General features: G+C 35.6%; 2 protein-coding genes across 2 annotated transcripts; both read right to left on the reverse strand.

Moving 5' to 3' along the window:
• Positions 1-1,738: 1,738 nt before the first annotated feature.
• Positions 1,739-2,674, reverse strand: LOC114611125 (olfactory receptor 146-like). The gene has a single exon (XM_028755773.1). It carries the CDS (start codon positions 2,672-2,674, stop codon positions 1,739-1,741), a length of 936 nt encoding a protein of 311 aa, XP_028611606.1.
• A 9,884-nt stretch (positions 2,675-12,558) lies between these two features.
• LOC114611129 (olfactory receptor 146) lies at positions 12,559-13,485 on the reverse strand. Its single transcript, XM_028755778.1, has one exon. The coding sequence runs from the start codon at positions 13,483-13,485 to the stop codon at positions 12,559-12,561; it is 927 nt and encodes a 308-aa protein (XP_028611611.1).
• Positions 13,486-15,399: the final 1,914 nt, after the last annotated feature.

Raw genomic sequence — 15,399 nt, forward strand, 5'->3', positions numbered from 1 at the left:
GAAAAAAAAGAAAAAAAGAAAAGTACAAAATTGCAGAGTCTATTTTGTCTTGGCCAACTATTATTGAGTATAAAGCTTGTCTGGAACTTGATTGACATACCTAGGATCTCTCTATTGGAGAAAAAAACCACTGTATTTCAATCTTACATTTAGAAATGGACCTTCAATGATTTTAGCAGCTACATTTTCTGTGCCTTTATTTGGATTTCCTCTTATTTCCCCATAGATTCCATGCTTTTGTAGTGTCTGATGACTCTGTTTTTAAGTTTTATTAGATTTATTGTTCTCTTGAATTAACTTTTTATTCCATTTTATTGTCAAACCCTGATATTCAGTCTTGTATTTGATTTATTTTTCTGGTATGACTCTCTATTTAATGTTTTGTTTGGTTTAATTTTTTATTTTATATTTTATACCATTGAGATTTTCTTCAGAAATGTTATATTTTATACTAATTAGTTAAATTACCAACTGTATCCTTAATATTTGGCTTATTTTCTTAACTCTTTCCTAGTCTCTATCCCAGTATTAATATCCTATTTCAATTAATTGACTATATTTATAATTTCTATTTTATATTGTCATTTACATTACGTTTATACAGATAATGTGTCTTGTTTTTCTCTTTTGTCTGTGTGCTGTTGGTGATTTTGGTATGAGACATGGGCATATGGAGTTAGACTTGTTACGGTATCACTTGATATGGACATTACTCCCACCTTGATTGTGTTGTTGGGATCTCTGCTATTAATTGAAGTTGTTATGTTTTTGAGCAGCTGGGTGGTGCTTAGTGTTCAGACTTGGGAATATAAATTTCATATTCATCAGCATGAATATGAAATCGGAATATCAGAAGCAGTTCCAGTTCAGTATGGCAAAGATCACCTTCTTATCAATAAATGAACCCAGTGGTGTTGGTAGATTTTGATATAGGTCTTCAGAAGTTTGTGCGGGTATACACAAAGGTTTATGTTTTCTTCAGGTCCCTAACTCTAGGACCTAGACAAGGACACTGGGAGGTACAGACTTTGTGTGGATATCTCTTTTAGGCTGTGGCCAGTGAAAAGGTGGTGCTGTTGTTAACAAAAACAAGACAGACAGCTTCTATGGAAAAACACCTCTACTTGCCTTCTGACCTACTAATATATGCATACATTCATCCACATGTATGTACACAAAGCAGTAACATACAAACACACTTAAGCAACTCAAAAGTAAAATAGTACGATAAGTAATAAACAATGTTATCATATGATTTGTTTCAGAAAAATCTGAAGGTTAATATTTATAATAATTTTTTTCTACTAATAAAGGATAGCTACCAGGAGTCTTACACAGCCTTGGAGAACTTATGAATTGTATGCTTAATGAATTTAGAGAAAACAAAAATGCTGAACGAAATACAGAACTGTCAATAAGAAACGGTATGATGGTTACATATTGGATGTGATATGAAATACAATTGAAGAAAATGAAAATCAAGAAAATTATCAAGGCCTGGTAGCAAATTCATTCCATATGTTTAGAATATGGTCATGACTCTGGAAATGAAGATATGAGGTGAGATATAGAGGAAAATAAAATTAGTAAAACAAGGGAAAATGTCATAGAATCTCATAAACCAAGAAAAATTACATAAATTTGAATAATAAATTTGACTGAATAAATTTGCATGTATTTAATTCATACTATGTAGCAGAAACAAACTAAGGTTTGTGATAAATTTTAAACATATTTGTCAGAAAAATAATCTTCCTTCTATCAGTTTCTTCAGAGCAATATTGACATCCTTATTCCTCAGACTGTAGATCATGGGGTTGAGCATGGGTACAATGATGGTGTAAAATACAGAAGACACTTTTCCTTCATCCATAGAATTGGAAGATGATGGGTTTAGATACATAAATGAAGCAGAACCAAAGAAGAGAGCCACAGCTGAGACGTGGGAGCTGCAGGTGCTGAAGGCTTTGGATCTGCCCTCAGTGGACTTAATGCGTAGGATGCTGATAATGATGAAAACATAGGAACTGAGGATGGTCAGTGTTGGGCCAATAATATTTATTCCACTAAAAATTAGTATCATCAACTCATTCACAAAAATATTAGAGCATGAGAGATTAAGAATAGAAATAAGATCACAGAAATAATGGTTGATCAAATCAAACCTGCAGAAATCAATCCTAAACATACACCCTACGTGAGCTGATGCACAAATTATGCCTACAATGTAAACTCCTAAGATAAGAGAGAGGCACACATGTTGAGACATGATGATATTGTAAAGCAAGGGGCTACAGATGGCAACATAGCGATCATATGCCATGGCAGCCAGCATGTAACATTCTGAAACAGCAAAAAGGAGAAAGAAGTAAAGTTGAGATACACACTCAGGGTAGGAGATGTCATTCTTCTCCGTCACAAAATTCACCAGCATTTTGGGGATAATGACAGTAGATTGACAGAGGTCAATGAAGGACAGGCTGCTGAGGAAGAAGTACATGGGGGTGTGCAGGTGGGAGCTGAGCAGGATCAGGATGATCATGCCCAGGTTCCCCAGCACTGTGAGCAGGTAGATTCCAAGGAAGAGGAGGAACAGGGGCAGCTGCAGCTCTGGTTGGTCTGTTAAGCCAGAGAGGAAGAATTTGGTCACTGTGGAGTGATTGCCTTTTTCCATGCTGTCTGGTCAGAATCTGAAAGGAAAAGATTTGAACTTTTGAAGGACAGTTGCTCTTCTTTTGAAAGCAGGTACCATCTTAATTTCTATTTAATCACTTCTTGCTGTAACATCTTCACCTTGTGGAACTTGTCTCACTTTAATATTTTCTAAATATGAGTTTCAAAATTAATGATATTTTATAGAAAATATTGTATTTATGTGAGTAGTGCCAAGAGCTTTTGTACTGTATTTCAACGTGTCAAGCCTTTGAACCTAGTATTTGTAAACACTATTTCTAAACCACGTCATTTAAGAAGAGATACATCTCAGAAAACAAGCCTAATACATACATGGCAGAGACATATCAGTCAAATAAGAATTTTATTATTTTAAATATTCTTCTTGTGCCTTCAACTTTTGAGAGTAGAGAATGTCAAAATCAGAGGAACAGAAAGCGAAGAATTACAAATTTGTTTCATTGTTCTGTTAGATAATAAATATATGTATTAACTATTTCACAAAGTGAACATTGATAATTAGGATTGACTTATTTTGAAGATGATATTATAGTGTATATAAGTGACTCCAAAAATTCCTCTATGTAACTCCTATACTGTCAGCATACTGAGTGGATCTAATATTAGTTTACATAAATCAGTAGCCCTCCTCTTATTCAAATAACAAATTTAGTGAGAATGAAATCAAGAAAATAATACTTTTCATGATAGCCCCACATAATATAAAATATCTTGCAGTAATTTTAACCAAAGAGTGAAAGATTTGAATGAGAAGAAAGGTAGCGATAATGGGAGGGGGAGAGATTTGTATGAGAGGGACTGGAAAGAGCAGATGGAGGAGAAGGTGAGCAGTATCCAGATGAAAAGTGAATAATAATAATGACATAATAATAATAATAACAATAATCAAGTAAATTGACCATAATAAACAATGTTCAAAGTTATTTACTGGCTTCCAAGAACATTTACACACAGAAACACACACACACACACACACACACACACACATATATACATATATATGTATATATATATTTGAAAGCACACACATACAAACAAACACACACATGCACATACACACACACACACACACACACACACACACACATTCTCCCCTAAAATAGGTAAAAGGCAGCTCCTTAACAAAGTACTACATCAAAAATGTCTAAACAATAGCCATCAGCTTCCAATGGATTTGCAAAGAAAAGTTTAATTTGTGGTTGCAATTCAAAGCCACTAAAAGTGTGACAGCTTTACAAAACAAAACAAAACAAAATAACCAAAAACCAAAAACCAAACAAACAACAGCATTTGTGTTATTAATTGACATTGGTTTGGACATCTTAGTCAAGACTGACTAAAGACATTCCGGAAAATTAAATTCACAACAAGCTTCCACACTATTATCCACACATCCAAATCGAGAATGGTTGAATCTTTCTGAGAAGAGGAACTAAAGTAGATATCGAGGAAAACAGACGAAGGGAACTGAGTAGGAGAGGGGATGGGGAGAGGAGCATACTGCTGTAGGAATTAGATGTAGGGAAGTAGGAAAGAGAGAATGAGACGAGGTGGCAGGGGTAGGGTGCATGTGGGTGGTGGGAGGAGAGTAACCACTAGTACTTCCTAGAAACCTGGGTTGTAGGGAGGCCCCAAAGGGTCTTTGGGGGACAACTCATGCTGAGACTCCTAGCAGTGGGGGAAATGGATCAGTGAGTGGCTACTTCCTATCATCAAGCAGCACGTCCATTGGAGAGACAAGGACAGAAGCCTACCCACATAACCTTCAACCCAAAATGTGCCAATGCCTACAAGATGTATAGGAACAAAGAGAGAACGCAGACTGAGGGAATGGCCAAGAAATGATTGAGCCAAACTAAGACCCATCCCACGTGTAAGAATCAATCCCTGACATTATTAATGTAACTCAATTATAACTCCAGACTGTTTAATTCCATAATAGTCCTCTGAGAGGCTCCATTCAGTGCAGAAATCTACTGTCAAATATTGGATGGGCTCTAGGAGTCTTAATGGGAGAGTTGGGCAAAGGATTGTGGGACCTGAAGAGGACAGGGATCCCACAGGAAGATCAAGAGTGTCAAGTAACTTCGACCCTTGAGGCTTACCAAAGAATGCACCACCTACCAAATAGTGAACATGGGCTGAACCTAGGCCCCCTGTACATATGTAGCAGATGAGCAGTTTGCTTTTCATACGGGTCCCCCCAAAACTGGAGAGGTGGCTGTCCCTGATTATGACGCTTGTCTGCCTGCCTGTGGATCCTGTTCCCCTACCTGGATTGCCTGTCTGGTCTCAGTTGATTATGTGCCTTTTTGCTGTGAATTGATGTGTAGGATGGTAGTTGTGTGTGGAGGGAAGGGGGTCAGTGGGTTGGAGGTCTGGGGTGATACCTAGAACTGTATCACTTAGAAGGTGTAGACATATCTCAGCAGGTCCAAATAGAACATCTAGAAAATAGACTCTCAGATGTATGGTTAATTTATATTCTGTAAACCATACAAGAAAATAGGGAGGGACTTTTATTTTCAATATGACTTTTGGAATAACTAATCAATTATATAAAAAATAATAATAAAACTCAATTATTGTAGATTCATTCTAACAACATATACAAAAATATTCTTACATACATCATGGTTCAAATGTAAATTAATATAAAATTCCTCTAGATATTAACAGAAACATCTTTTTAGTGACCTTAATTTCACTCATATACAAATTGCAAATTGTGATTTCTTTTCAAAGAAAACAAACTGAATTACCTGAAATTAAATTTTTCTATGTAGGGATAATGAAAGACAGTAAAGGAAAACAAAGCAGTTAAGGCCAGCAGGGGACCAAAGAGAGGAAACAAGAAAACACAATGGGAAATTTCTGGAGTTTCCTGATAACTAATTCATTCATTAAATGACATTTGAAGAAAATTAAGTTTAGGTCATTAGCCAGTAGAACAGTCAAAGTGTTAATATACTGACAATAAATAATGGTAATAAATTTTACAACAGAACACATTAAGATATTCTGGTTCCTAGATATTTGTAAATTAAGTTAGTTTTGAAAATCTTTCTGAACTGGATTAAAATTAAATGTTAACAAATACAAAATTTTATGATTATTTCTAACAAAACAATAAAAAATCTTTTACCTTGAGAAAAATGTTAACAAATTATATATCTAATATGAAATAGTATATGGAATGTTTAAGTGAAAAAAATATAATCTGGTAATTTCTCTTGCATAAGAAAACCAAGAAACTGATTTGGACATAGTTTTCATCAAAACTGTTAAGTAAATGACAATTAATTATAAGAAAAACATCCAACTATATATTGATCAAAAATGCAAATTCATTTACAATTGGACACTATTATACCCTTATAACATTTAGGTTACAATACAAGATGAGGGAACCAAATGTCACACACTGTAGATTATTGCATTCACCTGCTTATGAGAGAGAAAGTATAATTTATTTTTACATAAAATCATGTACCTAAGAAAATATATCTGTTCTATTCTTAATTAAAGCCATTTTTCAGAAAAATAAAACTTTTTAAAATAACTGAATGTTTAGATCCTGCTTTCAGATGTCATGTAGTCAGTGAATATGCAGTGACGTAGCATTAGAAAACAAAAACATATGTAGAAACACTTTTCATGCCGGAACCCAGAATCATTTCTTCTCAGTCCTGAGGATTAGACCCAGTGTCTAAGTTTGCTAGTTGACAGCTTTATGGTTGAGCTATATCCTAAGCCCTGGGTTCTCTGACACCGTGTCTCAAGAGTTCCTGCTGAAATTGAACTTACTGTGATGCTCTCACTGATGATGTCCAACTCAATCTCAGCAAGAACACTGGAACTGGAGGTACTTGCCACTTTATACCACATCAGACTTTCTACCACTGTAAAGGAAACTCAACTCTTTTTGTACTTAGAGGAGTTCATGGTTTGTCAGCCTTGGGTTCTGAGATTTGATGTTTGTACAACGATGTTCATGGGATCTGCATGCTGTCAAGTGTTGAACATCTTGATTACCCCCTCTATCAGATCTTTCAGACACCCTTGGGGTTTTTCATGACTTAGTCATTAGTTTCTCTGTGGGACCAATTAGACTTAAGTTCACTACACTCTTCATCAAGATCAAAACATAGAAATGAGATCATTCTCCTGTTTGCCAGCCTTCCTGATAGACTAACCTCAGTCTGGAAGCTTCTTGACAAATTCTTCTGCCTTCTGTCATGTTAAAGTCTTTACCTGTGGCAACGCTTCAACACTTTCACTTCAATTCTACAAACATCTCAGGGATTCTTCAGCTATCTAAAATGCACATTGCTATTTACAGCAGAATTTAATGAATAGGACAGTGTAAACATTCAATCACTTTATGTATCCTTCCAGTAAGGCACTCTAAAAGGAATGTTAATCCAGTATATATAAAGGAAAATTATAAATCAGTAACATGATATTAACTATTCCATGTAGACCTGATTTTATTGAACAATCCATACCGATTATTTGTCAGATTCGGAAGTATTTTCTTAAGTACAATGGTTATTTTCTCAAGCAAGTAAAAGCACCTCACTTAGTGGACTAGGGAAATTATCCACTGAAGCTTCAACCACAAAATGGGAGGCTGAGCTAAGCCATGTATGATTCCTGAACCAGAGCATTTCATGCTTCTATCTTGGTCTCTGTCATAATTGCCTGATATTCTGATACCTAAGACAATTATGAAAGTTTCCATGGAGTAAGAACAAAGCCTGTGGGGTTCCTTAAAACTCACACTGTATTGTAGCATATCAAGAAAAAAAAAACTCAATGAGTTAAACTGTGAAGGAGTGAATTTAAGGAATGTGTAAGCATCTGAGCCTTTTTAGAAGGCATGCTTTTATTTACATAAGGAGAGAGTGTCTTACTTGCAATGAAACTATCCTGTGTTCACATATTAAATCTTAGTCCAGAGATTACTTGATTTCATTAAATGTTCCATGTATTTCAATATATTTAATAACAGTGTTCTGGTCTAAATATGCAATGACCAGCTATCATTAAAATAATAACACTCCTGACCTTAATATTTGCACATAATTAAAATGGTATAAAAGCAAAAAGGAGGAGGGGGATGGGATAAGGGGTTTCTAGGGAGGTGAAATGGGGAAAGGGGACGGTATATGAAATGTAAATAAATAAACTATCCAATAAAAAAAGAAAAAATAACATGCTTTTTTCATGAAGAGGTTGTAGTAAAAACAGTTTAGTAGCATTTTAACTCATATACATTATGAAGAAAGAGATGCTTATCGTCTGGAGGAGGCCAGGACACAGCTGAACCAGTGTCATTTAAGCTAGGCAAATCATAAGGATGCTTTGTATATAGAGTATAGTTTAAAAAAATAAATTAACTTGAATTAGAGAATATGGCCAGACATGGAACCTAGTGTTTGACATACATTAATGCTTTCTCTTTATTTGCTTGTCTACTTGTTTGTTTGTTTAAATTTTTACATCTTGACTCCAGGTTTCCCTCTCTCCATTCCTCCCAGTCCTTACCCAACCTGCCTCCCCCTTCTTCATCCCAATCCACTCCTCTTCCATTTCTCTTCAGAAAAAGACAGGCCTCCCACTGATATCAACCATCTATAGCATATCAAGTACCAGCAAGACTAGGCAACTCTCTCCCATCTAGGCCATAGGAGGTAACACTGTAAGAGGACAGGGTCCCCAAATCAACCAATGGAGACAGAGAGCCCTACTACCCCTGTTAGGAGTCACACAAGAAGACCTAGCTACACAACCATAAAATGCGGGAAGAGGGTATAGGTTAGCCCTATGCAGGCTTACTGACTGATGGTGGAGGGTCTATGAGTCCTTATGGGCCAAGGTTAGTTGACACTTTGGTTTTTCTTGTAGAGTCCTTTTCCACTGGGGCTCCTAAATTCTTTTCTCACCGTCTTGAGCATGATTCTCTTAGTTCAGCCTACTGGTTGGTTCTCTGAATCAGTTTCCGTCAGTTTCTTTGTGAACACTCTCTAGTAACAATTGGGCTATCCCCAATCATTAAGAATCATTTCATTGACTTCTTTTTTTCCAGTTGGGTTTACTCTATCCTAAGTCTCTGGGGCTATCCAACCTCTGGGTCCTGACTCTCCAGGCAATGTCAGTATGAGCCCTGTTTCATGGCACAGATCACAAAAGGGATCAATCAGTCATTGACCACTTCTACAATTTCTGTGCCACCTATACCTCAGGTTCCTAAAGCTTTATCAAACACTATGACCTACTTTAAATCTGGAAAGCTGATACCTTTACTATCTCATACTCATTACTGTTCAAAATTGTTTTGCATTTCCTGGGTATTTGAGATTTCAGGTAACCTTTAGCACCATTTTTTTTTGTTTGTTTGTTTCAGTTTTAACAAAGGGAGAGATTGTATTACCTTTAGCTTGTTTTTGATAAGATGTCATTTCCACAATATTATAACAACAAGAATGTAGGGAGTCTTCAGTCATTGGTATCTTCTTTGATTTTTATCTCTAGTGTCATAACGTTGTATTGAACAAATCCTTCATTTCCTTAAATTTATTCCAAAATATTTAACTATTGGACACTATTGTGAATGGTACTGCTTTCATGTTTTGTTTTATTTATGTATATAGAAGCCTACTGGGCTATGTGGGTTGATTTATATTCTTATACTTTGATAAATGCTTTATCAGCTGTATGTATTTTTTGGTGGTGTCTTAGGTTCTTCTATGTCTAGGATCATATCATCTACCACTAACTACCTTGATTTCTTCTTCTATTTACATCTCATTTACCTCCACACCTTTATTGTTTTAGCTAAAATGTCAAGCTCTATACTTATCAGGATTGAAGAGGGTAAACATCCTTATTTTATTTATGATTTTAGTAAAATTGTTTGAATTTTCATTATTTAGCATAATGTTTGCTGTAGGCTTGTATATTGTTTTTTATGATGTTGAGATATATATTCTGTATTCCTAGTTTTTCCATGAATTTATCATGAAGAGTTTTTGGATTTAGCCAAAGGCCTTTAAGTCATCTATGGAGGTGATCACATTGAAAAAAAAATGAGCTGGTGTTCTACCTTTATATGTGATCTGGTCTTTGTAGAGGGAGGTTTTGATTCCCCATTTGGTTCTTTATTGTGTCAATAAAGACTTCAGATGCCAACTGCTGGGCAAAGGGGAAAAGGTGGGATTTCCTGGTCCCAGGAGGAGAAGGAAAGGGACAAGATAAAGAGTTTCCTTTTTTGGCCAGAATTGGGGAGGGGAACATAAATGCCATGTAAGGCCTGGGGGCAACTGAAACCAGAAGCAGTCTCTGACACCAGCAGAATTCTGATATAGGACAACTGCTGAGTTTAGGGCAATAGATTCTGCACCCAGCAGTTGTGTTATCTGTTTGGTTTTAAAGCGTTAGAACTGTCGGATGTTTTCCATCCATGGAACAAAGGTGGGCAGGGAAATGGCACAGCCTGGGTGGTCATTGGGAGCTTGGCTGAGCTAGCAGCAGGGTAGTTGGCTGGTGGAGAGGAATCTCAGCTCCAAGCATTCCTGGGAAAAGCATAAGCTGGCAGTAGGTAGAGCTGAGTGAGGCAGGCAGCTGTTCATCACAGAGCTTAGCTGAGAACACAGCACAGCTCTTGAGAAAGAGCAAGCTTGTTTGTAAATTACATGCTGCAGATCTTTCCTGGGGCATTCAATATTGTCATTTGTTATTTATATTTAGTGTTTCAGTATTTTATTACCAGAGGCTCCTTTTTTTTTCTTTGTTCTTTCTATATAGTGGGCCATATTACTCTTGTTCCATGAAAAGCATTCTCTTCCTTCGATTTACGAAATTTTCTTCTGTTTCTGTGTGCCTCATCACAAAGATGCTTTCCCGTCTTTATGTCTTCTTCCCCTCTTAAAATTTCCTGTTAAATTTTTAAAATAATAGTTTGAAATAAACATTTTCATACACTATATGTTCATCACTTTTTTCCCTTCCCACAACTCTTCCCCCTGCATACCACACTGAAATTCAAGATTTCACCCCATACTTCTCTCTAAAAAAAAAAAAAAAAATCAAACAGACATAAAGTCCAATAGCCAAAATAAAACAAGCAAACCAAAAAAAGCAAAGTAGTTATTAAGTCCATTTTCTGTTGGCTAACTATTACTGAGCATAAAGCCTGTCTGGAATTTGATTGATATACCCAGTGTCTTTCTATAGAGGGGGAAAAACCTGAGTTTCAGTCTTAGATTAGAAAATGTTCCTTCAATGATTTTGACAAGTATATTTTCTGTGCCTTTATTTGGGCTTCTTCTTCTGTCCCCATAGATTCTATGCTTTTGTAGTGTTCTGCGACTCTGATCTTAAGTTTTATTAGATTTGTGATTTTCTTTATTTTCTTTGACTGAGTGATCTACTTCTACTTTGCCTTCAATTCCTGATATTATCTCTTATACTTGATTCATTTTATTAGTGTTGTTTTATATTAAACGTTTTGGTTGGTTTGTTCAATTCTGTAGTTTGCATTTTATTGCATTTAGATTTTCTTCAGAAATTCTGTTTTTTAAATTAACTAATTAATTAAAATATATTTTGTATCCTTAATTGTTTTACTTATTTTTCTTAACTGTTTTTATTTTCTGAGTTTATTATCAGCATTAGTATCCTATTTGAATTCTTTGACCATATTTATAGTTTCTGTTTTGTACAATTTGTCTTTGTTGTCATCTGTTATTTTCATAGTGATAAAGCATCTTGCTTTTCTCTTTTGTCTGTGTGCTTTTGTGGTTTCACTATGAGACATAGGCATGTGAAGTCAGAAGCTTGGGAGTGTCTCTTGGTATGGACATTTGTAATACCTATGTTATGTGGTTATTGGGATCTCTGCAATTCTCATGAAGGTACCAGGTTTTTGAGAAACCAAATGAGCTTAATGTTCAGACTCAGTGTTGATATACAACTGGAGTATCAAAAGAAGTTCTAGTTCTAATTGTCTGTGCAAAATTCAATTTCTTAGTACAATAATGAACCAAATGATTTTTGCATGTTCTTATTGTAGACAGTCAAAAGTTTGTGGAGGTATACACAGAGATGTTTCTCAGGTCACCAGGAAATGGATCATGGAACTGATATCCAGGCTTTGTCTGGATATCATGTATTATAGGTTGTAGGCAATGGAGAGGGAGATCGGTCTCTATAAAACCAGGTAGACAGTTTCTTAGGAACAATACCTGAACTTACCCTCTGAACTTTCAATGAATATGTGTACATTCATTCACATATATGTACACATGCAAATTAACATAAAAACATACAAGCATACCAAAAATTAAAACATAAACTAAAAAATAAACAATGCTATCACATTGTGATATTTATTTCAGATAAACTATGGATAATATTTTTCAAACTTTCTCTTTTAAAATAAGAAGACCAACAGTTTCTTATAGTCTCTTGAAGAACTTGTGATATTTATTTATAATGGATTTTATACAAGCCAGTAAATACTGTATGGAACACAGAATGGTTAATAAGCAACAATATTTTGGTACATACTGAATGCAACTTGCCTGTATTAGGGGAAAATAAATATCAAGAAAAATTATCATGGACTAGTACTAGAAAATAATTTCTGAATACTTGGCAGAGACACCCAAGAGGAAGATATGAGATAAGATAATGTGAAAAATAATATTAAGAAAGCCATGTAAGAGAAATAATGTCACAGAATCTTAGAAAATAAAAAATTACATACTGACTAAGTTAAAACATATTCAATTCATACTATATAGTATACCCTGATTAAGAGCTAATGAAACATTTTGTACATCATACTGATCACAAAACTTATCTTCTTTCTATCAATTTCTTCAGAGCAATTTTCACATCCTTATTCCTTAGACTGTAGATCATGGGGTTGAGCATGGGAACAATGATGGTATAAAATACAGAAGACACTTTTCCTCCATCCATAGAACTGGAAGATGATGGGTTCAGATACATAAATGCAGCAGAACCAAAGAAGACAGCAACAGCTGAGATATGGGAGCTGCAGGTGCTGAAGGCTTTGGATCTGCCTTCAGTGGACTTAATGCGTAGGATGCTGATAATGATGAAAACATAGGAACTGAGGATGGTCAGGTTTGGGAAAATGGTATTAATTACACTAAAAATTAGTATCATCAACTCATTCACAAAAATATTAGAGCATGAGAGATTAAGAATAGAAATAAGATCACAGAAATAATGGTTGATCATATCAAACCTGCAGAAATCAATCCTAAACATACACCCTACATGAGCTGATGCACAAATTATGCCTACAATGTAAACTCCTAAGATAAGAGAGAGGCACACATGTTGAGACATGGTGATACTGTAAAGCAAGGGGCTACAGATGGCAACATAGCGATCATATGCCATGGCAGCCAGCATGTAACATTCTGAAACAGCAAAAAAGAGAAAGAAGTAAAGTTGAGATACACACTCAGGGTAGGAGATGTCATTCTTCTCCGTCACAAAGTTAACCAGCATTTTGGGGGTAATGACAGTGGATTGGCAGAAGTCAATGAAGGACAGGCTGCTGAGGAAGAAGTACATGGGGGTGTGCAGGTGGGAACTGAGCAGGATCAGGATGATCATGCCCAAGTTCCCCAGCACTGTGAGCAGGTAGATTCCAAGGAAGAGGAGGAACAGGGGCAGCTGCAGCTCTGGCTGGTCTGTTAAGCCAGAGAGGAAGAATTTGGTCACTGTGGAGTGATTGCCTTTTTCCATGCTGTCTGGTCAGAATCTGAAAGGAAAAGATTTGGACTTTTGAGGGGCAGAGTTGCTCTTCTTTTAGAAGCAGGTACCACCTTAAATTCTATATGACCATTTCTTGCTGTACCATCTTCACTATGTGGACATTGTCTCATTTTAATATTTTCTACATTTGAGTTTCAAAATTAATGATACATTTTAGAAAATATTTTATTTGACTTTGTAATATTGAAAACTTTTGTACCATTAATTTTCTATTTCAACATGTCAAAGCCCTGAACCTAGTATTTCTAAATACTATCTCTAAAGCACATGATTTTGTAAAGAAGTACATTTGAGCATGTAAAGTAGCTGATTTGAATCATGACTTTAAAATCTTTTTCAAAACACAAGTATATCTAACTCAGGAATAGCAAGAGCATAATAGTCCAATAAAAATTACTGACAAAATTTTTTTGGAATAAGTAGCTTGGTGTTTCAAATTTTCTTCTTTCCCCTTCAACTTCTATTAATCAGAAACTGTGAAAAGCACAGTTTCAGAAAGAGAAAGAACGCATTACAAATGTGTTTCCTTGTTCTGTTATGTAAAAAATATATGTATTAATTATTTCACAAAGTAAATGTTCATAATGAGTTAGGATTGACTAATATTTATGTGCAGATGATATTATAGCATACATAAGTGACCTTAAAAATAATTCCACATAACTTCTAGAGTTGATAAACATTGCCACAGAAGTGAGAGGATACAAAATGAATTTACATAAAAAATAGTCCTTCTATATACAAATAACAAATTTACTGAGAAGGAAATCAGGGAAACAATACCTTTCCCAATAGCCACATAACATAAACAAACTTGAAACAGTGATAGCCAATAGTGAAAAAATTGTAAGAGGATAAATGTAGGGGATAACGGGGGTGGGAATTTTTATGGGTGGGACTGGAAGGAGAGGATGGAACCATTGGAAGGGGCAGGATCCAGTTGTAAAGTGAATAATAATAATAATAATAATAATATAAAAAAAATCTGGTACCTGGTCCATAAGAAACAATGTTCAAGGTTATTTTCTGGCTTCCATGAACATTTGGACACAGGCACACATACGTGCACACACACACAATCACACACACACACACACACATATATATATACATATACATATATATATGTATATATATGTACACATATATGTACATGCACACAGGCACATGTACACATGCACAGACACATGCACTCACACACACATGTACACACACTCTCTCCCTCTTTTCATCTCTTTATAAAGAAGGCAAAATGCAGCTCTTTAAGAAACTACTAAATGAAACAAGTTAAAACAATAGGTATCAGCTTTTAATGTGATTTACAAAGGAAATGGTTTGAATTCAGGTTGTAATTCAAAGTCACTTAAAGTGTGGCAACTTTACCAAAAAAAAAACAAACTAACTAACAAAAAAAAAATCCAACATTTGTGTTATCAATCAATTGGGATTGTTTTGGACCTCTTACTCAAGACTAACTAAAGACTTCCTGGAAAATTAAATTCACAAGAGCTTTCACACTATAATCCACACGTCCAAAAGGAGAATGACTGAATCTATCTCAGAAGGGGGGCTGAAACAGATATCAGAGGTGGCCAGAGGGAGGGAACTGGATGGGAGAGGGGATGGAAAGAGGAGCATACTGCTGTAGAGATTAGCTATAGGGAGATCAGGAAAAAGAAAATGTAAATAGGTGGGGAGTTAGGGTATGCAGGAGGGGGAGCAGTCACTAGTATTTGCTAGAAACCTGGGATGGAAGGAGTCTCCAGCAGGTCTTTTGGAGGCAACTCATGCTGAGACTCCTAGCAGTGGGGGAAATGGATCAGGAAGTGGCTACTTCCTGTAGCCAGGCAGCACTCCCAGTGGAGAGAAAACGACAGCAACCCA

This window comes from Grammomys surdaster, unplaced genomic scaffold, assembly GCF_004785775.1.
Source record: "Grammomys surdaster isolate TR1022 unplaced genomic scaffold, NIH_TR_1.0 126086, whole genome shotgun sequence".
In the NCBI taxonomy this organism is placed as follows: Eukaryota; Metazoa; Chordata; class Mammalia; order Rodentia; family Muridae; genus Grammomys; species Grammomys surdaster.